Source organism: Zerene cesonia, chromosome 22, assembly GCF_012273895.1.
Source record: "Zerene cesonia ecotype Mississippi chromosome 22, Zerene_cesonia_1.1, whole genome shotgun sequence".
Classification (NCBI taxonomy): Eukaryota; Metazoa; Arthropoda; class Insecta; order Lepidoptera; family Pieridae; genus Zerene; species Zerene cesonia.
In genome coordinates this window covers 2,085,265-2,108,332 of record NC_052123.1, presented here as the reverse complement: position 1 = coordinate 2,108,332, position 23,068 = coordinate 2,085,265, and the positions used below count along the sequence as shown (strand labels likewise).

General features: G+C 31.3%; 2 protein-coding genes across 2 annotated transcripts; one reads left to right on the top strand and one right to left on the bottom strand.

Moving 5' to 3' along the window:
* Positions 1 to 8,251: 8,251 nt before the first annotated feature.
* LOC119836096 (BUD13 homolog) lies at positions 8,252 to 12,823 on the top strand. The gene is made up of 6 exons (XM_038361337.1): positions 8,252 to 8,405; positions 8,804 to 8,987; positions 9,204 to 10,329; positions 10,850 to 10,943; positions 11,349 to 11,533; positions 11,962 to 12,823. Exons 1-6 carry the CDS (start codon positions 8,308 to 8,310, stop codon positions 12,132 to 12,134), a joined length of 1,860 nt encoding a protein of 619 aa, XP_038217265.1. The 5' UTR covers positions 8,252 to 8,307; the 3' UTR covers positions 12,135 to 12,823.
* A 538-nt stretch (positions 12,824 to 13,361) lies between these two features.
* Positions 13,362 to 22,044, bottom strand: LOC119836077 (protein FAM98A). The gene is made up of 10 exons (XM_038361294.1): positions 21,879 to 22,044; positions 21,026 to 21,258; positions 20,487 to 20,623; positions 19,891 to 20,026; positions 19,415 to 19,569; positions 18,897 to 19,097; positions 18,512 to 18,595; positions 18,064 to 18,179; positions 17,293 to 17,468; positions 13,362 to 16,281 (listed from the first exon to the last, which is right to left on the bottom strand). The coding sequence occupies exons 1-10, from the start codon at positions 21,914 to 21,916 to the stop codon at positions 16,172 to 16,174; spliced, it is 1,386 nt and encodes a 461-aa protein (XP_038217222.1). The 5' UTR covers positions 21,917 to 22,044; the 3' UTR covers positions 13,362 to 16,171.
* Between the last annotated feature and the right edge of the window lie 1,024 nt (positions 22,045 to 23,068).

Below are 23,068 nucleotides of genomic sequence, written 5' to 3'. Positions count from 1 at the left end.
CTCTCGGCCACCCGTGATCCTGCCACAGTAATCGAATTTCTTCTACTCTTTCGGTTTCATGTGCCTAATTTTTCTATTCTTTCAAAATTTCTCATTTCTTGAGTTTCAAAGCATCTCTATACAGAGATAGTGTACTAAATTTCATCCAACTCGATTCAGTGGTTTAAGCGTGATGAAGAGACAGACAGACTACAAATTAGTACTGCTTAGAACAAACAAATAATCATAGTCTTCAGCTTTATAATATTAATCGCAATTTGAGACTTTGCTATACGAACATTAAATGGTCCTTTAAACCGGCTTATGATAAAGTCAATATTCGTCACAAAATTCTTTGAAATTTTATTTAAGTAATACCTGTATTATCATTTTACAGCAAGCACAAGGAAGAAGAAACCAATATCGACGGGTAAATTTAATTACTACATGTTTTTGTATAAACGGATGTTATAAATGTGATACTTAGACTTTTGCGATTTTGTTCGAATTTTAAACTGTTTATTTCTTTACAGGATGATGATGATGATGATGATGATAGACAGGTTTGAAATTCAAACAGTTTTATTAAAATCACCAATCGCTGTCATTCAATTATGGAGTATAATGTAGTCTTATACTAATTTTTATATACTATGTTTTTGGAAAATACTTAGTGGGAATTGGCTTATGAAATATTTGTTTTCAATTTAAGATATTAATATTGTAATCTGTTTATCTTTTTACAGCAATATTACAGGAGGCATCAACATCAACAGGTATTAAGCTGATCTCATAAAGCTAAAAAGTTATTTCTGGGGTTTACTGCCGTTAGGCCCGGAAATTCCTTCCAGGTTTCTGTTCTCACGGAATTTCCGGTAGAAACACTGTCTTTTGCCAAAAATTTCTTTCAAATCAGTACAGTTGTTAAGCACCAATAAAATAATAAGATATAAAAATAATGATTATTTTTCAGTTGGATGATGATGATGAAGATGATAGACAGGTTTGCTAGTTTATGTTTTACTAAAACTTAAATTTATCAAATAATAAATTGTATATTCAGTTTCTCAGTATTAATATATTAAGATAAATAATACAACCATGGAATTTTTATTCATAGAAGGAATATAGGCGCAGACTGCAAAGCCTTAGCCTAAAGGTAATTATTGTATAATTAACCTAAATTATATTATAATTATTTATTTATTGAAGCAAATAGCGAAAATTGAGTTTACCTTTTTATTTCTATTTAACTAAATATAATCCGTTAATTTCAGCTCATCGATGACCGCGATGATGATGTAAGTAATTTATTGTTTTTACTCGAAATGTAAATTAATATCACTATGTCTGTCTGTCTCTTCGTCACGCCTAAACCACGTAACCGATTTGGATGAAAGTTGCTTCAAATATAGTTTGAGACCCCAGAAAGTACATAGAATAATTTATAGATAACGAACATAGATAGCAGACGTAGGGCTAGTTTATGCGTAATACTATGCAACTAACGTTACTGAGAAAAAAAACTTCTAAAATAGGGTTGAAATTTTTTTAATAGACTTTTATTAAACCTTGATCACATCCGGTTTCACTGTTCTTTCTATAAAATAATTTTAACCTATAAAATAATCTATAAAAATACATTCTCCAAAGAGTTTTATATAATGTATTAAACTCTTTGGTTATTATGATTGTCTATGGATTAAGTGTATATTTATCTGTTTTATTCTGTTATTGATAACAGAGACGGGAAGTACGTCTAAGGGATAGAAAAGACGAAGACAACGAATCTCTGAGGGTATGTACCATTTTCTTACTATTAAAATACCATAATAAAAAGCATGTGAAACGTTTTGGAATATTAATTAACTTTCTTTTTCAGGCTCCAACACCGATCCGTCCTGTAAATATTTAATAATTTTTAGTTATTTTTTATTTATTTTCCAAGCAATACCATTAAATATGTATCGTAAATAATGTAATTTAAGTTTAATCCATTATATAATTACTGAGGTAGTAGAATATAAATTTAACTTTTCGAATGAAATTTCTACTTTTTAAACGATTTCATAGAATTCATTTTAAATTGTGATATAGCTCCGATGGCAGACTGTATTCTGCATTTTTCCAAGTCTTTTACCAATTTTTCTTAATCTTTCTAGAACTTTAAGAAACCAAAATAGTCCTTTTCTTACTTTTCATGATTTTCTTTAAATAAATATTTATATCTTCCTTTTTACTACCTATTATTATTATTATTATTGATTATCTAAGTTATTTAATTTGAATGAAATTAACAATCAATACTTTACCAGCATCCTGATGACGGTGTAAGTACTCTTTTTAATTGATGTAATGAAATAAGCTTTAAAAGTCAATTATACTCATAATCGTCTTAATATTTCTTTTCAGAACTCAAATTTAGACTTACTTGCAAGGGAATTAGATCAAATTGCCTCGGTAAGATTCAAGCAATTAATGTTATTTAATAATAAATAAACATTATTTAATAATGATTTATTTAAAAGTATTTAATTACTAGATATTTATGAAAATTATATTTCAACTAATTTTTTTTCGTAATTTTTTAAGTAATATATTTTGTATTATTTCTTCATTGATGTCTTATAAAAACTACTTACATACTGGCTGTTAAAAAAAGAGGTTTATTTTTGTTTTAAAGTAATTAATTTATTCTAGTAGGAGCAATAGCCTACAAAACTTGGAAAATACTAAAATCATCGTTTTTTTTATATTTCAGAAGTATAAAGGTCGTGGTGTAAGTAATCCGTTATACATTAATTAATTGTTACTATTTAAAAGTTATAAGAGTAAATAAAACAATAAGATTTATCGTTTCACAGGTTTTGAAGGTGTCTTACGTGAGTAATAACTTCACGAGGAAAAAATTATAACTACAAATTTTTCGACTTACGCATTAGTATCATAAAATATAATTCTGTCGGTCGTACGTGACTTAAGTTTAAATTTCATTTTGTCATCTCAATCTTTATTGTTATGAATTATATTAAAACAATGTTTTCTTGTTTCAGAAACCAGCTATTATAAGTCATGTAAATAAGTATTTTCTATTTATTTAATTTTTATTTCATATTACACTCGTTGTATAAAACTATAAACGAATCGAAAAAATACGAAATCAATTATTGATATTGTTTTTTTCACGGAAAGAAAAGCTAGAACATGGAGGATATATGAAATGATTATCTACACACTAAAACCCTCAGAATCCTATTCCTACTAATATTATAAATGCGAAAGTTTGTTAGGATGTGTGTCTACTGAACCGATTGCAATGAAATTTGGTACGTAGACAGCTGGACAACTGGAATAACGTATAGGCAACTTTTTATCCCGATTTTCCAACATGATAAACCGCGGGTGAAACCGCGGGGCGTAGTTAGTATATCATACGATCGGGAATCTAATTAGAACTTCTATAGATACTAGATACAAACATTGTTATTTTATGTTTTGGATATATATTTTTTTTTGGTGATTTACAACTAAAAAACCAATAAGCATGTAACAATCAGCGTCTTAAATAGTACCTTTAGCGAAGTGACAATTGAATATTCCTTTTTTTATAGGTTGCTGGATCAAAAGTACACAATTTAGGCGTAAGTTACTTTATTTAGACACAAATTATAATAATATAGTTTTCATACAAAATATTATAAGATATATAGAATTAGAGTATAAAAAATGCAATCTGGGAGCCATTTTTATAGATTTTTTGTTTATATTTTTAAATATTGCAGAGTTTGAATTTCAAATATGTAAGTACAGTTACTACTAGTGGTAATAAATTAATTTAGAACTTAATAAAGATCAATGACATTACATTATTTTGTAAGATTTATACCTATCAATTTAATAAATCACATGTTAATTGTTACAGTATCCTCCACATGAAGCCGCACCCATTAGACCGGTATAAAATAGAATATTCTTTTTTGTTTAACGTAAAGTTGAAAAAAATATACTTAAGTGTATGAATTAATCAATTTTAGATATATGAAACAGCGATTCGTCTTTGTTGCCCTTTTATTAGATGTAAATATTATATCGCTTATTAATATGTTTATTATAGTTTAAAGTTGTATGGTAGAACTATGGTAGAAAATAAAAGGAAAATAGTATAAAATTTGCCTGCTTCCTGTAAGTATATTGTATGTATGTAGTACATAATTATTCTATTATTTTTTTATTTCAGTCTAGACCTGTTAGTATCAATTCCGTGCCTAGAGCGGTATGTACTTACTATTCTATTATATATATATATGTGTTTGTATTTATAAAACGAAGTCTATATTAATATTATAAAGCTGAAGAGTTTGTTTACTCAGGTACTACTGGTCCGATTTGAAAAATTATTTCAGTATTATATAGCCCATTTATTGAGGAAGGCTATGGGCTATATATGTCCCACGGGCGAAGCCGGGGCGGCCCGCTAGTAATAGATAAACGCGAAAATAACTCTGTTTGTATCACGCTTCTTAACAACTAAGCTACTAAATCGATTTGTATGAAATTTGGATTTGTAGGACCATTTCATTTCACCCTTCCCAGTGCATTCCTTCTTTCCAGTCTTCAATACTTTACTCATCCCTTTCCTCTTAATAACAAGTAGCGTTGTCCATGGGCGGTGGTGATCGCTATCCATCAGGCGAACTACCAGCTCAGTTGCCCGCTCCCGGCATAAAAAAATCCGCTATTATACACAAAACATACAAAAAAACTGGACGGAGTGGGGACAAATAGCCTAGTATTATATATTCTTTTATTATTGCTTTATTATAACTAACTAAAATTTCAGGAGCCAATCCCTCTGCAGAGACCGGTTAGTGATACCACAGATAACATGTACTATAGATAGAGTAGGTCACTCATTATTAAATAGACATACAAAAACTTTAATTACTAATTTATTCGAAACAGTTTCTTAATGTAAGCTTATGCATCTATAGACTATACTTATACCTATTACTTATTCGTACTAATAATATGAAAATGTAGAACTTGTTTGTTTGAACGTGCTAACCGCAGAAATGCTGGACCGATTTCAAAAATTCTTTCATCATTGGATATGTACGTGATCCCTGATTTTATCGGTTATAATATATTACGTACAACGGGTCGGGGAAGTTCGTTAGTTGGATTTTATATACCCATGCTTTTAAAAATAATAAAATGAACGATAGATTATAATTATAGATTATAATTATATACAATAAATTGAAATTAAATTCCAGTTTGCTGTGCCTCTACAAAGACTGGTAAATATAATTCATACATATTTTTGTAGATTTAGTTACTAATGAAAAAAGTCATACGAAATAAATCCTACTAATATTATAAATGCGAAAGTTTGTAAGGATGTGTGTGTTTGTTGCTCGTTCACGCAAAAACTACTGAACCGATTGCAATGAAATTTGGCACGTAGATAGCTGAACAACTGGAATAACATATAGGCAAATTTTATCCTGATATTACTACGGGATGCGGACTTACGCGGGTGAAACGTCGGGGCGCAGCGAGTATAGAATATACGCAAAATTCTTGAATAATAATTTTAAACATTTTAGTTATCTTCGCGACCGAAGCATGAAGCTCTCATAAATAAGTAACTTAATTAAAATACTTGTTGTTACTTGTTACACGAGTACGACACATTCTAAATAAAATACTAGGTCTAATTAATTGTCCGAACGTTTTAAACGCGGGTTTTATGACTAAGTTTTGTTTATAATGTTCAAAGAAATTTAATATTATTAGGTTTTTTATAAATAACAATACATCGTGTATGAAATCGGGAAAAAACGTAGCTATATAAATATAATATTTTTTTTAATTAAAATGATGCAGTATTTTCTTGTTTGATTTTTCGATTTTACGCGATTCTTTCCGTCTTTCGAAATGTTGGTTATATAATATCATGAATATATTGCGTTTTAAAATACGTTTATAATTTAAAATTTCTTACTATATATGTGGTTCTTTTCAGCCCGGTTTAGCCAAAACTAGCCAAGGATCGAAACACGTGAGTCTAGATATTAACAGAAGAATGGTAAACACATACAATAAAATTAGCATTCTTGAATCCACCACTATACAAAAAAAAAATCATTACTCGGTCTATCCTCGCCTTTCTGTACTCGGTGTCGAGTGACGGACTTACGAACAGAAAAATATAGATGTATATGAAGATCAGTTAGAAGAGGTAGCTTGCTAAAACCGACTCCTTTAGAGTCATTATGAAGCAGTTTTTAGAACAATCAAGGATCGGCGACAATATAATAATTTTATGAGTTTTGTTCCTTCCGTTTTAAAGTCTATAGTTTCTACATACTTATTTTTTTAAATATATTTTACAATTATTCATAAAGTTTATTTTTATGTCATAGTGGGCGGCTGAGCTGGTGATTCGCCCGATGGTAAGCGATCACCACCGCCCATGAATGTTCGCAGAGTTAGTGTTACAAAGAATGGACTGGGAATTATGAGAAATGGAAACGAAACTCCGGTTCCTCCACTCACCGTACGAAACACTGCAGCATGCTATCATTTCACGCCGGTCTTCTGTGGGGGGTGTGGTACCTTCCCCGGTGCGAGGTTGCCCAATACGTGCCGATGCGTCTTCAACTGTCACATCACTGTGGAAATATTTATTATATGATATTGTAGAACTACTTAATCCATATTTATTTTTGTTTTAGAATAACGGATATGTCTTATTGGTGAGTAAGTACCGACTTGAATGAAATATTGTGTTTTTATTTGTATGTCCGTTAACCAAAACTGTAAGTCTAATATTTTATGTGATTTATTTAAATGTAAATGTCAATCCAAAGGTAAGTCATAATGTTAACATTAAAATAATTTAATTTTTTAGTTTTATAGCATTAAAATGCTTTATAAATGAGATTTTTTTAAAGATTAGAAAGAAAAATTAACACGAGGTAGTCGCGTGGGGTCTCCCGTAGTCACATGGAACCGTAACAGTAGAAGAAATTCGATTGCTGAGGCGGGATTAAAGGTGGCCGAGAATAGGCGTTACTACGATTTGGCAAAATGATGCGGTGTTGAATCCCGCCTCGTGATCAATTATTTTCTATTCTTCAAAAATTTCTCAATAAAATATTTACTAGCGTTTCACTCATTAAATTTATTTATACACATTTCTATAACAAATAGGTTATTAAGTTTTTTAATTAACATATTATGCATGTGTTAGATATTCATAATGCGCTTGATTGCTTTTTTATAAAACGTTTTCTAACTGTTACATTGCAACTAACAAACATCACAAATCGCATTTAACCAAACGGTAACTAATCACTGTTTTTAATAGAAAAAAAATTCAAAGTTGACTGACTAATTTATCAACGCACAGTCCAAATTACTGGCCATATAAATAGCCACGGTAATATAGGCATCCGCTAATGATAAGGGGATTTATTTTTTTGACTACGCAGGTGAAGCTGCGGGCAACAGCAGTAACTAATAATGTTATAAAACACTTACTCATTCAGCCGAGAACGACTGAACGGATTTTGAACTAAATTTTTGCCTGTGAATTAAGACTAAGCTAGTCAAAATGTATTTACACTAAAACACTTTATTATGAATATATATGTACGTGTGGTAAAAAATTACAATGTAATAATATAAGTTTACTTTACAGAGGGAACGAGATCAGGATAGCGATCGGACTGACCTTCGGGATCGGGATGATGATGATGATGATGATGACGAGTATGATAGAAACTGAATACCTTTTTACATAATGGATATTGAATGGACAATTGATACGCCTCTTAGTTATTGTTAATCGCATTTTACTTTGTGCATATGCCATTAAATTTGCTGCAGTAATAACGTGTTTTTTTTAGAATAATTTTGTTTTTCTTTTAACTAATGAGTATTAGGGTACTAACACAACCAATACCAACATAATCCAAAGTATAGATTTAAAAAATTGTCTATTTTATAAAGATTGTTGGCTTTAACAACAACAATGAAATAAACAACAAATGAGATAAGACAATCCATAAACAATCATCATGTACCTATTTGATAGCTGACCATTTACTTGGCACTGGCGAATAGACATACCTTCTGACCACGAATACAAGAGAAAAAAAGCCATTGCATTTCGGTTTCGTGTCACATTGACACATGACATTAAAATAACCATAAGGCATAAAGTCGAGTGCTTGTTTTCGTATTGCGATTTGTTAATATTGTTGTGATTGCATATTTATTGAAACTGTACTTTATCCATTTGCAAATAACGACAATTCAATGGCTGCAAAAATAGATCAGAAAGCGTACCTCCAAAAATACCTTGGAGGTCCATCTGAAAAAAAGAAAAAGAAAAAAAAGATTGTGAAAGGCAAAGGGTAAGGATCACACTTTAAATTTATATTTATTGTATTAAACTATCAATATTTATGCTTTGATAATGTAAAATATTATACATTAGTAACAGTAAAGTTTAACAATATTCTGACAAAATTATTACTAGTTCTCTATTCAAAAAGATTTATTGTAAAAGAATATTATGTTATACCTTTTTTTTCCTATGATTAAGAATGTGTTCACAAACAATGCTTCATTTTGCTAATGTGATGTTTTGTGTTACTGTAGAAATTTCATATGTATTTCATAAATATTGAATTGATCTATTGTATGTTGGCTGGGAATGGCACTTTGTATATGTAATTCATTGGTGTCTCTAAATTCTCAACCACCCACTATATATAATGATGTGTGATAAAATAGTGTCAATTTATTCCAGATTCAAAATAATAGATGATGATTTAGACCTTTCTAAAATGCAAGCACTGGATGGTGATGAATTAGATATTCTAGATCAGGGCGAGGATGCCCCGCAGATTGCAGGTATCATTGATGAGAGACCTGAAGAGGTGAAGAAGGCTGAATTATTTAAGTCTAGCACTAAATGGAGAGTTGTGAATCAGGTGAGACACGGTTTTGCTTTTTAAGAGATTTTTTTTTGGCAACATTAGAATATTACTTATAAAAATATCATCAATTCTTCTCTTATTGTAAATGTATTTTTATCAAAATCAGTTGTACATTTTAGTTTCAACAATATGCTGATATTCAATCATATATAATAAAAAAAAAATTTTTGGTGACACATACCATTATCAATAAATTTCTAATTGTTTTAGGATGATGGTTTCAATTCAAAACTACAAATAGAAGAAATTAAAAGGGATATTAAAGAGGTAGAGAAAGAGAATGAAGTTATTTTCGGGAAAATGTACAGCGATTCAGAAGATGAAAAGAAAAACGATTCAGATTTATTACCACCACGTAAACGGACTAATGACGACAGACACATTCCTGCCAAGAAACCTAGAGGTGCTAGTGACAGCGATTTTAGTCCACCTAGGCGAAAAGAAAGTTCAAAAACGAATAAAACTGAAGATTTATCACCTCCAAGGAAGAGGAATAAAGAGAAAAGCTCAAAAAGACATAATAAGAGTGACAGTGACGAAAGTCCGCCAAGAAAGAATAAACATAGAAGACACAATAATGACTCAGATTTATCGCCTCCAAGAAAACAATCGAAAGCTCAAGGCTCAAGAAAATATCAAAACGATAGTGACTTAAGCCCGCCTCGTAGAACAGATGCTTTGAATTCACGTAAAGATACGAATGATACAAGAAACAAAGACAGGGTAAGGAAAAGTCGATGGGACAATGTAGAGGAGAAACAAAAGCGAGACAGATCACATTCAGAGTCTCCGCAACAATCGAAAAAACATAAAAGTTCAAAGAGCAAAAGTAAATTGCATAAGAGATCATCAGATTCCGATTTGTCACCGCCAAGGAAGTCGCAAAAGCAAAATGAACCTTCTAGAAAGAGGCACTCCAGCGCTGATTCTGATTTATCATTGCCAAGGAAAAGAAAACCTTCCCCTGAAAGAACAAAACGATTTGATAACAGTAGAAACGATCGTAAGAGGCGAAATTCAGACTCCGACACACCTGATAGAAGTGATATACGCAAAAACAAAGAGAAATATAGAAAAGAGAAGAATAGAATAGATGACGATTCAGATTTGTCTCCACCCAGAAGAGATGATAAGAGGAATTACAAACGGAGTAGTGACAGTCCCCCGCCAAGTAATAAAAGGATGGCGAAAACTCTGGAAGGCAAAATGGCGGGCCTACAGGACGCTGTGCAATTAAGGCAAGAAAATGAAGCGTTTAGACGAAGGGAAGACGAGGCCTATAGTAAAATGACAGATGAAGTTTCCGGAAGGACTGCCAAAGTGGTTTCTAGAAAACGTAAGTTCTGTATGTGGATGCGTCAGTTTTAAATCACATTGCTATAATAAGACAAGAAGCTTTCTTCTACTTGTTTGCATGTATTTCAGATTATACACACCACTTTACATGTACCTTATTTCACTTACATCAAATTTTGTTTTCCAAGGCTGAGGAATGTTCCAAATTTCATCAAAATGGGTTGAGAGATTTATGTGATACTAGCTAGATTTGTTCGTTCTGGTTCCGCCCGCATATCAAGATTCCTGGTTTATCTCAAGGGAGTATTTGATAGGGATAAAAAGTATCCAAACGCCCAATTCAGCTTATACCCTGTCTGTATACTAAATTTCATCAAAATCCATTGAGTAGTTTCAGTGTGGACGGACAAACATACTCACATTTATATTATTAGTATGATATGATTGTTACAGACAGACAGAGTTACTTTCGCATTTAGTATGCTAAATGCGAAAGTAATATTTTCCCTACTATTGTATGCAATAGTAGGGAAAATATATTAATATGTACTGAATTTTAGAGAAACGTGAGACATCAGAAGAAAGGCAGAAACAGACAGAAAAAGCACAAAGGCAAAAAGAACTGGATGAAAAGTATAAGAAATGGAGCAAGGGGTAAGAAATATATATATATTTTTTGTACATATATGCAGGTTGGGAATATTAATTAATCATTTAAAACTAACATTTTTAATTTGAACTTGTTTATTTACTAATAATCATTGTTAGAAAAATGAGTAGAAAAATGAGTAGTTTTACAAGAGTTTTAAATATAAAATTATAGTGATTTTTTTTCGTTCAGATAAAAATGACATCTTATTATGAATAAGCGACATTGACGTACTTTAAACTATAAGACTGTCAATGGGGTATTTAAAGATCTTAAGCAAAATTGTCCAAGGCATTGTCTTAAATAATCATTCTAATTAACACCCTATGTCGTGCCGGTAATGCTCAAAGTCTATTGTATATGCTCATTACAAAACTGCGTAATATAAAGCAATTATAATTTACTTCCAGTCTCAAACAAATAGAAGCTCAAGAGGAAAGAATACAACACTTTATCCACGAAGCCGCCAAACCGTTAGCTCGTTATAAAGATGATAGAGATTTGGAAAATCAGTTGAAAGAGATAGAAAGAGATGGAGATCCCATGCTCAAGTATATCAGGGAGAGGAAGAGGGAGAAGGGAGAATTGGGACCAGGTAATTCTTTATACAAATCTTTAACAAAAGAACATTATTTGAATCTATTATAACTATTTAAAAATAGATAAATTTAAATTTAGAACTTAAAGCAAATTTAAAAAAATCATAACTTCAAATTAACAACTGTTCATCGGTTTTGGGAAGTTTAAATGGTTTAAACAGTTTCGTACTAAAAAATAATGTTATTATGATATGTAATTAGCTTTAAAATGCAGTCAGTTTGAAATTTTACTGAAACACACCTCCAAATATTTATTTAATGGATAATTGTTGTGTTTTTAGAATTGGAATGTAGTTTTATATGTAGGTATATGAATTTAAAGATCAATCTAAGGAGTTTCGGAGATTTCTTTTACAAATAATTTCAACTCATATTCGCTATACTAAATGGATTCCGATGATTCAGCTAATACATTTTTTCGCAGAAAAACCATCTTACAAAGGTCAATTCCCGCCAAATAGATTCAACATTAGACCAGGCTACAGGTGGGATGGCGTAGATAGATCGAATGGATATGAAAAGAAATTCTTCGATAATCAAAGCAAGAAGAAAGCTTTAGAAGAGGAAGCGTATAAGTGGAGTACTGAGGACTTATAAATGTATACGAACTAGCTTTTCGCCCGCGGCTTTCCACGCAAAGGAAAACTGTTACGGATAATCCACTCCAAAATTGTCGTTGGGATTTACGGGATATAAACTATCCTTTAAACAATCTCGGGTGTCAAACTATCTTTGTATAAAAATTTATCCTAATCGGTTCAGTTGTTTAGTGGTGATGAGACAGACGGATTACTTTCGCATTTATAATATCAGTAGACGTGACGAATTTAATATATTTATTATTATGCTATTTATAAAAAATAAAGGCCATTATCCTTATCTATTGAAGATTCGTAGAGATTGAAAATTTCTTAATTAACGTGTAATTGTAAAAGTATATGTACAAAAAATTACCCTTCTTAAAGTAGCAATTTTTTTATTTGTAAAAATAATAATTACAATTGTTACAAGTGGCTCTTATTTTTTTTAAAGAATAATAATTAAGTCCTACAAACATGTTGTATACAATCATTTTATTAATAAATAAATATAATTACTCTAATCGGTGTTGTGAAAACTATCTTGTTTAAAAAGTTGTATTACTATCCATTGATATTGTCAAATTATGTCTCAAAATTAGAACCAAGGTCTCTCTTGGTATTCTGAAAATTATTGCCTACTAGCTGCGCCCCGCGGTTTCACCCGCGTGTCCGTAGCCCGTGGGAATATCGGGATAAAAAGTTGCCTATATGTTATTCCAGTTGTCCAGCTATCTACATACCAAATTTCATTGAAATCGGTTCAGTAGTTTTTGCGTGAAAGAGCAGCAAACACACACATCCTTACAAACTTTCGCATTTATAATATTAGTAGGAAGTAGGATTAGATTTATGAAAAAAAAAATTAAATTCTATTCTATTGCAACTGCAATTGATTTCAATACTGTATTATTACGTAAATGTAATTATAGTGAATCCACATTGAAGTGGGACGATTCGGACAATTTTCTGGTGACAACAATTTTAGATTTTTTTGGATTGTGAAAAATATAATATTTTTAAGGTTCAATGTAATATAGGTTGTAAATAAATACCACTTGAAATTACCAATTGTTTTATTAACTCGCATATACAGAATGTTAATGAAATACAAATATTATAATTACATATTATATGGATTACGGAGTGAATACACATGCAATAATAATTATATTATGTATGTATATTTTATTTTATTACCTACTTTATTGCGAATTGAGTCCAAAGGCCACGTTATTGAAAGCACTGGATTATTGCTCTTAAGCAAGGCTGTAGTTCGTTAGTCGTTTAAAATATTTTTTGTACAGAAACTAAAAACAAAATACATATTTTTTTATTATCTGTGTTTTATGCTATACCTAAATTATGTATACGGGTTGGAAAGCTATGTTCCTAATTTATTTCTATATTAAGGCTAATATTTATGTTGGTTGCAAAAATGGGACTTTTTTTATAATTAATGTCATAATATATTCGATATAAAAAAAGATTATATTGAGTTATTTAATATATGTATAATATGTCGGTTTCGCAACTATTTGTTCCTTCTTTGCTTTTGCTTTTTCAAAAAATCGATTTCATTATTGCACACACTTCTCGTTTCCAGTTTTCGACCCTTACTAGTGAGCCATCAAATGAGTGCTAAAATAACATATACTTTTTGATATTTAAAATTTTTCTTTTAAATAAAATTCATATTTCACACACACGTACATTGAAATTCTTGAAACGAGATTTTTTTTAATAAAAAGTACAAAAATACAGTATTGATAATTTTAAAACTAAAAATATAAAACATTTTCCGATATTAGGAATTCAATCCATATCTTAGTTACGATAAGCAAGATCGCTAACCGCTGTGTTAATGAATTCTGTACCATCCCATTTTATCAACCACAAGTTAATTTAAATACTTATTCTTTTGAAACAACGTCACCGATGTTAGGAAAGGATGTACCACTCCAGTTTCCTATATGAGACCAAATGACAATAATTTCCTATCAAACACAAAAAGAATCACGCCAATCGGTTGAAAACAGACTTGATAGTTGTGGAGTAGAAAAAAAAACTACAGTCAACTCAAGACCTCCCTTGGTTTTTGAGAACGTGGTTTTTTGTTACCCTTCCCTACCAATTATATGTCTCATAAGAGTAATTATTTCACAAAATTAAAGGAAATATTAAATTAAAATTTAAAAATCATACAGGCCACAAAAAATTTAAAACGACTGCATGCAAATAGAAAATATGAAATTATTTCCTCCGAGACGCTACCAATGACATAACGATTAAATGTTTGAGAGTTCCAAAAACATTTTAAAATTTTAATGAATTTAGTTTAACACTTCCGAACACGGAACAGATAAAAGGGGTTTGAAAGGGTAAATAAATAAAATAGTTCAGGAAGAAACTACCTTTACTTAACTATAATTAGTATTTTTATTAGAACGCGTGTCGCCGCTTTTCTCCCACTATTTACTCACGAGTCACGACTCTCGCAATGAACGCACTACAATGCGCGATCGCTCGCTTTGCACAAAATGGCGCCCATACGTTGCAAGCAATGTAGCTGCATTATGTTCAATTTGTTTATAATACATATAACACAAAGAAAGACACTTTGATTTTATGATTTGATTGACATGTTTGATTTTATGCGAGTATATGCATTTGGAAATTAAACACTTTTATAGAATTTTATACTCAACTTATTCATTATATTATTTCGAACACTGCAGCAAGCGTGGTCCCGGGGAGACTAAGATGTCACACGTAGGGTTATATAAAAATTGATATTAACTACCCGCACCTATTTCTCCTAACATATCAAGTTGCATAATATAATGAATAAATCGCATTGTAAATCTGTTTGTTATTGGGTCAAGGGAGCGGGGCGACCACCCCTTCCGCAAGGCCTTTCTAACCTCTTTTATATGTTCCACGCTTCAAATGATGCATTTAACAAAATGCGAATTAATAATAAAACATTATTTATTACCTGACAATATTATATTAAATAAAGAAAAAGCAGTCTTATCTTATTTTAAAAGAAAGATAAAATACTCAATACATTTGGCACAAAAACAAAAGATTTTTTTTTAATATGATGGAAAATCGTTTTATGAACTATAAATATATAGTATATAGTCAAAATCGGTTGTATGGTATCAATCAATACAGATAACATGCAAGTAATAATTATTTTATTAAATATATAAATAAAGCTAAAAATTTATAAGCTTAATTAAAGTCACAATTTCAGTATTTTTATACGTTTAAAGTAATTTTATATTAACACAATTTCATTAATTATAAATGATTTTGTAAGTTCTATCTAACACTATATAAAACTCTAGCGATAAATGTAGAATAAGTTAGATCTAGTAAGAAATGTTGACGATAATTTTAAGTTTAAGTGATGGCAATTCGATGAATAAGTTAATAATTTTATTATAACAACAGAATTTTACACTAATAATTCAGTTATTTTATGCACATTTATTATAAATGCTCGTATTTTTGCATAGTGAGAATCGATTATTTGTAAAACCTAGAAAACACCCTCATGACCTAAAGCTAATGTCTAGAATTAAGGGGCATAGGGCATTCACGTAAAAAACTTGATACTAATATTTTTACACTTATAAATCACATGCAGCTTTTATTTGATCACGTTTGTAGGAACTACCAATAAATCAAAGCCATTATCCAACTATCCTCATTTTCATAAGTAAACATACAAAAACTTTCATGAATTTACTTCAGGTTTCATTCAATAATTGATTACACAACAAAATCATTCTTGAGCATCTGAATATGTATTTTTTCAAAACTGCAATATCATCGAAAATCAAAAAAACCCACATTAAAAAAATAAAACCATTAAAATATAAATTTATACATAATTTTGTAACGCAATAATAAATAAGTAAGCGGACAAAGCGTAAAACCCGCATCTACCCGAAATTTCGAAACTACGCCGCAATTTTTCAAACTACCCTCACCGAAAATCCAAAACTACCGTCAACTATACGAAGTGTATGATAGTGCGTATTGTCAACGACGCCCCGAATAGTTGCCGCGACCCCTTCTGTCGTCGTTCTCATACCTATTGCTCTGATAACCTTGGTTCGGTTGGTATGTTTTATAACCGCCGCCGCCGCCGCCTGTAAATGTAAAAAAAAAAATCTTTATACACATATATTTTTTATCTCATCGTCGGCGATGGACCTGGTGGGTCGCTTGATGGTAAGCGCTACCACCACCCATGAACATTTGGAGGCGTAAGGTCGATTGCAGACCTTACGCCTCGGCAAATGGATTGCCGACTTCAAATTGGATAGGAATATAGAAAGGATTGAGACGAGAGGAATAAAGGAAAGTACTGGGAAGGATAAGGTAAAGGATATGGGCCTCCGGCTCCCTCACCCACCGAACGAAACACAATAGCATGCTATTATTTCACGCCTGTTTTCTGTGGGGGTACGGTACTTCCCCGGTGCGAGATGTCCCAATTCGTGCCGAAGCGTGCTTGACTCACACATACAAGTTACTTGTCCATAAAGAAAATCCGTCAGAGAAACAGATATATATCATCTGTTTCATACCGCACTAGGGGACACGGGACTTTTACTCACTTTTATAATAGTACTTAATTGTACATACAAACTGGAAAAGTACAAAATATATTATTGTTGTTCCTGCATAAAAGATCGCCGACGTTCCAGCGGACGGCCAACACTCCACATTCTAAAATAGGACCGAATAGGAAAGAATCATGTCAATTGGTTGAAAACCCACAGAATGCAGTCAAATTGAGAACCTCATTTAATATAGGGGATGTTAGTTAAAAAAATAAGATCGATCATTCCGTTGATAGTTACGGGTATGATTACCGTAGTATTTTTTAAATATATTAAAATTGAATTATCGATGTAATATAAAGTTGCCTGGAGGTCACTTGTCGGTGATAAGTCCGCCTTCTGCACTGTCCATTACTAGCGAAAACTCATTTATATTGTAACTATTGTTTGTTATATGGGCAGATAGACAGTGGTAAAAATAAATAATAAAATATAAAAGATTATTATGACAAAAATTTCTAGCGTTAGCCTAAGCGAAGTCAAAATTGATCATGATAAAAATTTTAATTGTACAGAAACAATAAAAGCTCATACCTTGATAGCCCTGGTTATAACCACCCATACTATCATAACCTTGATTATAATTATTCTGGTTATAACCATAGCCCTGGTTGCCGTAACCCTGGTTCTGATTTTGATTATAACCACCGGGGGGGACCTCGTATGTTTGGTAGTTGCGGTTTTGATTAAATGCTGGACTTGATTGAGGTCTGAAAGAATTTTTTCATACTTTATAAACAATAATTATTAAATTCATACTTATCTTATAAATGTGAAAGTGTTTGATTATTTGTTTGTCTTTCTTACCCGTCGTAACGGAGCGAATGTATTTGATTATTATAAGCAGGATTAAGATTGACATAGGCTACCTTATAGCGGTAAAGAATCTCATTCCAATGAGAAATTTTCGAAAAGATTCGCGGACGTATCCGTGTGGCTAAAGCTAGTATGTTCATGAATAACTCTGATAAAGAAAGTAAAGGTAAATTTTACCATCTTTGTGAGCAACGCTGATAATTTTTTGTTATCTTTTCAAACACAAATAGTTTCATTTCTGCGATCTCTTAGCTGGGACAGAATATTGGACAAATTATTCTTAATGATATGGATGTTTGTAAAAAAAGAATACAGCCAACATCACATAGACTTTGTCACTAACGTGTTGCGATAATTATGTTCTACATTTGTTTCCAAAACCGAATAATTAGAAAAATATATATATTATCTTCTCCATAACAACCACACAAAATTCTCAATCATACCTCTATTCAACACAACGATAAACATTATACAAATATACTGTACCTCTGATCCCCACTCCCCTGATTGTACCCACCCTGCACCCTCCCGCCTCGACCTCCTCTCTCACCTCCTCGACCCCCCCTTTCACCACCACGACCACCGCCACGACCGCCACCTCCCTGGATTTAATATTGTCTGAATGTTATTTCGAGCCTATAATTCTATAGTGTCATCTATTATGAGTAAGGGACAATTACAAATGTATTGTTAAAACATTAAAACTTTATTTGATTTATATTTTAATTACATGGATATTTGAATATAAGACTCGATAATACAGTAGTGCAGTGGTCCGTCCCGCAGGTCCCCTAGATACAGACTGTGCTAGTTTGGGAACCAATGTACCATAGATTTATTGTATTAAATAAACAATATTATTATAATCTGTGTACTGGTTTTCTTTTAAACACCAACAACAATGAATATAGATAAATTAAAACGATAATTTTACCTGCGGAGCAGATCTCTGTTGCCAAGAAGGCATTTCCGGTGGTGGGGGTTGTTGCTCGTTGGGCCTACCCCCCCTATCAGGTACCTGAAATATTTCAAAATGCTTAAGAATTTATTTAATAGAAGTACGTACGTATGACAAAAAACATTGAGGAAACTATGAACTGCAATTATATGAAAATTTAACTAACAACATTAGGTTAAGGTCTTTTGGGCCAGTATTGGTTGATGAGATAATTTCTATTTCTCATTTCTTATTTCTCTTGCTTTCACACAAAAACTACTAAACCATTTAAGAAATTCTTTGACCAATAGAAACATGCATTATTCCAAGGTTTGGCAAATATCAATAAAAAAAACATGGATTCAAAATTGAATCGACTCACCCTTCCAATAAGGACTTTGTTCACTTCACTCTGTGTATTCTTCCTGACAGAAGCACTGGATGTCTTCTCTATTTGCAATAGAGATGACCTAGCTGCCAGAAAATCTGACAGCTTAACATCCGGCTTTATCCGTAAGTGTTCCCTTTTAGGTCTGTATGTTGATTGTATTAGATCCTTCTTGCTTTTCAAACGATCGGACCACTGAAATGATTTTAAATTGCAAAGTATTATTGAAATTATTTTCTGGTATGTGATTTTTTACTTTTAACCTTTGTACTGGTACTTAGCTATGTTGTTTGTTACAAAGTGTAATGTGTGTTATTAAAAACTTAGATTACCTTAGGTTGGTAAACTAGGGTTTTGTTGAACATTGTACAATCTACAGTTTCAGTATGATTATATGTTATTGGTTGAATTTAATTTGTACATTACTTTAGTACATTTCCCAATATACCGTATAACACTGCAACTAATCAGTCTTTTAATTTTCTAAAAAATAAATCAAACTTCAAACTAACCTCAAAACTCTGTATAGTACACTCCAATCTCGTTAATAATGTTTCTCGTCTCAAACGATACTCCTCAAACATTTCCGTGAATGTGTTCTCCAATTGCTTCCAATCTTTTTCCGTTAATGCTTTATTGTATAATGGCTTTCCGACTAGTTTGTCTCCTGTGATTAAATATTATAAAAATACAAAAGTATAAATAATTATTTCCTTAATATTGTGATACTTATGTAACAAGTTTAAGTATGTACTCTTACAAAACAATAAAAAATTCTAAGATCACAAATAGTTTATGTAGTAATGCATTTCTTTTTACATAATATTGATTCTTAATTAAAAATTAAACTAATTAAATTTTCATTTACCAGGATAGTTGAATTAAAACATTTAGTTTTCTTAATCTAATTTACTACTCAATTATGTTTAGAAAAGAAATACATTTTCACAAATCTACTGCACAGTAACAATAAAATTTTATTACATACCTTCTTTTTGTATGGTATCCTTTAATTTGGCTTCTAGTTTTGAAAATAACACTTCTGGAGTGATATTTGGTGGAGGCTTGTTAAATTTTAATGCAATAAGGATATCTTTTAGGTCCTTTGCTGTTGGTGACTCTTGCTAAAATATTAATAAAAATATATTAAGTAAACCAAGTTGTTAAAATGTTTTCCGTCTGTTTGTAATGAAAGAAGTATATAAAAGAAAAGCATGATGGTAACTAATCACTACTGCCCATAAACATTTGCAGAGCTAGTGCTGCTGTGAATGCTGTGCCCGCTTTTAAGGTGAAAGGCATAAGGAATGGAAAGATGACTGGAAATAAGAAATGGACTAGGCATGACTAAGCATGAGAAAAGGAAATGGTTGTAATCAATAGCAGTAGTGATGTGGACAATGTGTAATGAAATTTATATGTAAATTAAAAAATCAATTAAATTATTAATTTTAACATAATAGTTCAACCTCTGTCAAATTATGCACTTTTCCAACTAAACAGTTAAAAGTATATCAAACATTTATCCACAATATTAAAACAAAATATAATATAAAAAAGAAATCTAGTCTCTTCCTGACTTACCACTACAATATCCATGCCCGCTTGCTTCTCTTTAGGACAGTCCACATTCACCATTCGAGCTGCCATTAGTTCTGATACTAGGTAATCCAGTAACAATATCTTATCGTCTCTCGACTGTAACCTGGCTGACATGTGACCTGAAATTTTTTAAGCATTTTTTGTTAATGTTGTATGATAAATCATCACATGGAAAACGATGGAGCCCAATTGGACTGTTTGCACATAAAAAGCTCTTCAAGACCTAGATGATTACCTAGATAACTTATACAGATATGCTTCTGGATATATACCATGCATGCCAATAATTAAATTCTTAAAATCTGCCTACTACCAAGAGGCAGATTTGTAGATCAATAGGAGACAAAACTAGTCAATTGATGCAATATGAGATTAAAAATATATAGATTACAAAACTTGGTAATAGTACAGGTTACTATGAATGAGCTACTTTACAAATTATATTTAAAGATTACTAAAGATAATCCAGTTCACACAGTATTGACCGCCTCCTTGGTACAGTGGTTAAGATTAATAGATACCTGTTATAAGTTTCCGATATGGGCATCCAAGTTCTTTCAAAAATGAACTTAGCTCCAACAAGAATGAACTGGATTCATCCGGATCATTCATTATATTCACCGTTTCTTCGAGGTTACACAATTTTTTTATCTCTTCAGCGAGGATGTGTATCAGTTTTGTATATTCTAAGGATTTGGGGCCGCCATCAATTGCTTTGGCGAATGCTACTTCATCAGTCAAGGGGCCTTCATATCTGAAATAGATAATGATGGATGTTTAAAAAAATGTATATCTTAATTATTTAAAAATATACTATTTATAAAGTTTTATATAATTATATAAAAATATTTTAAAGTATAGTTGTAAGCAGTTAAGTGCCTTATTTTTCTTTTTATGTGCTTCATCACCTTTATGTTAACATAATACCTATTTAGGAACCTCTCCTTCACTGTCATCATTTAATTACATATTTCAATCTTTTTTTATCGCCCGATTATGTGTACAAAAAATTTTAGAAATCCTAATTTTCTTTCTTTCCTTATTCTTAATAAAATTTTGTCTAAATCTGCTCTGTAGTCTCAAGGCGATTGACGGACATACAAACATGCAAACAGAGAAAATTACTAAACAATTAACGATTATTTGGGGTTTATACAACATCCATATTGCATTGTAATTGCTTTTCTTATTAAATACTTAACGTAAAGAAATGGTTTGGTATTGTTTTATTACATTTACTTTTTGCAGTTTGAATATTGCATCGAAACAGAGGAGAATACACAATCAATACATGAGAAATTTCTGAATATTGTGAAAGAAATGTAGAAAACCTAAGCTAACCTAGTTGGAATAACGGATAGCTGCATAACTTACCCCAAGTCGTTTAGAGAGTCTAAAATTTCGTTTTCCATGATGTTTATATTGTTTAAATGCTAGTTTTAATCAATACAATGTATTATTATATCTTCATAAAATTATTATCACCGGTAACGATATCGGCGTTCACTTTATTTTTTCGACATCTAGTCGAATCGAATCCGCGGACTGACATAATTATATTTTGCAGTGTTGCCATAAACTAATCGACCAGTGTCCGTAATAATAGGCTATTTATTAACATTCAATTAAAAATGGGCTCACAGCCACAGTTGTGATTAATATCGGTCAGTTTAAAAAGATTGATTGTAACATTTATTCGTTATTAATTATGTCATTTATCATCATGAAAGTCTAAAGTAATAAAATATTTCAATTTAATGTTTTGCTTTTGATTTAACCTATGAGCAAAAAAGTTTAATGTTTAAAATTTTCCTTAATTTCCCTTCACTCAATTAAAATCTCCCTCAAAAATGGGGAATTCCCAACAATTGACCACACCAGAAAAGAGACGTCTGACAATTGACAGCACAGCAATTGTCAATAATTTTCTTTTTTAAATATTATTGGCTTGCTTACGAGACCTTTAAGCAATTGTTAATAAAGCCTATAAGCCATAGATGATACTTATATAAAAGGTCATAGTCAACAGAGTAGAACATGGATAATTTAACGGTGCCATGAATTATGTCCCGTAGACGCGGTGGGGATAGCGCCATGTCAGCGCCTAAAAAATTATGCCTGTAAATAAACTGTGTCTGTACATTGAAGACATAAAAAAAGGAAGTATATCTCAAAATTTCCGAAGCATAACTCGATGAGTCCAACTACGCTATAACAAAAATAGAATTAATTATGTTTTTGCAAAAGTTGTTCTATCAGATGGGCATTTTCTGTCGCCTTATAATTATCGAGATCTGAAACATCTGACGATGAAAACAATGATATATACGGAAATTCGGGAAGAACAGCAGTTCTTACTCCAGTTTATTCACGTTCAAAGTTCAGGCGCACGACTGGTACTAGCTATATGGATTTGTTTTTTTACATAAATCTTCTAAATTCAAAATATCTAATAAAATCTAAAGCACAGTAGCCGATTTATGAAACCTGGAGACTGTCAATTGGTGAGATACTACGCAGTATATATGTGTATAATTTATAAAATAACTTAAACGAATCGGAAG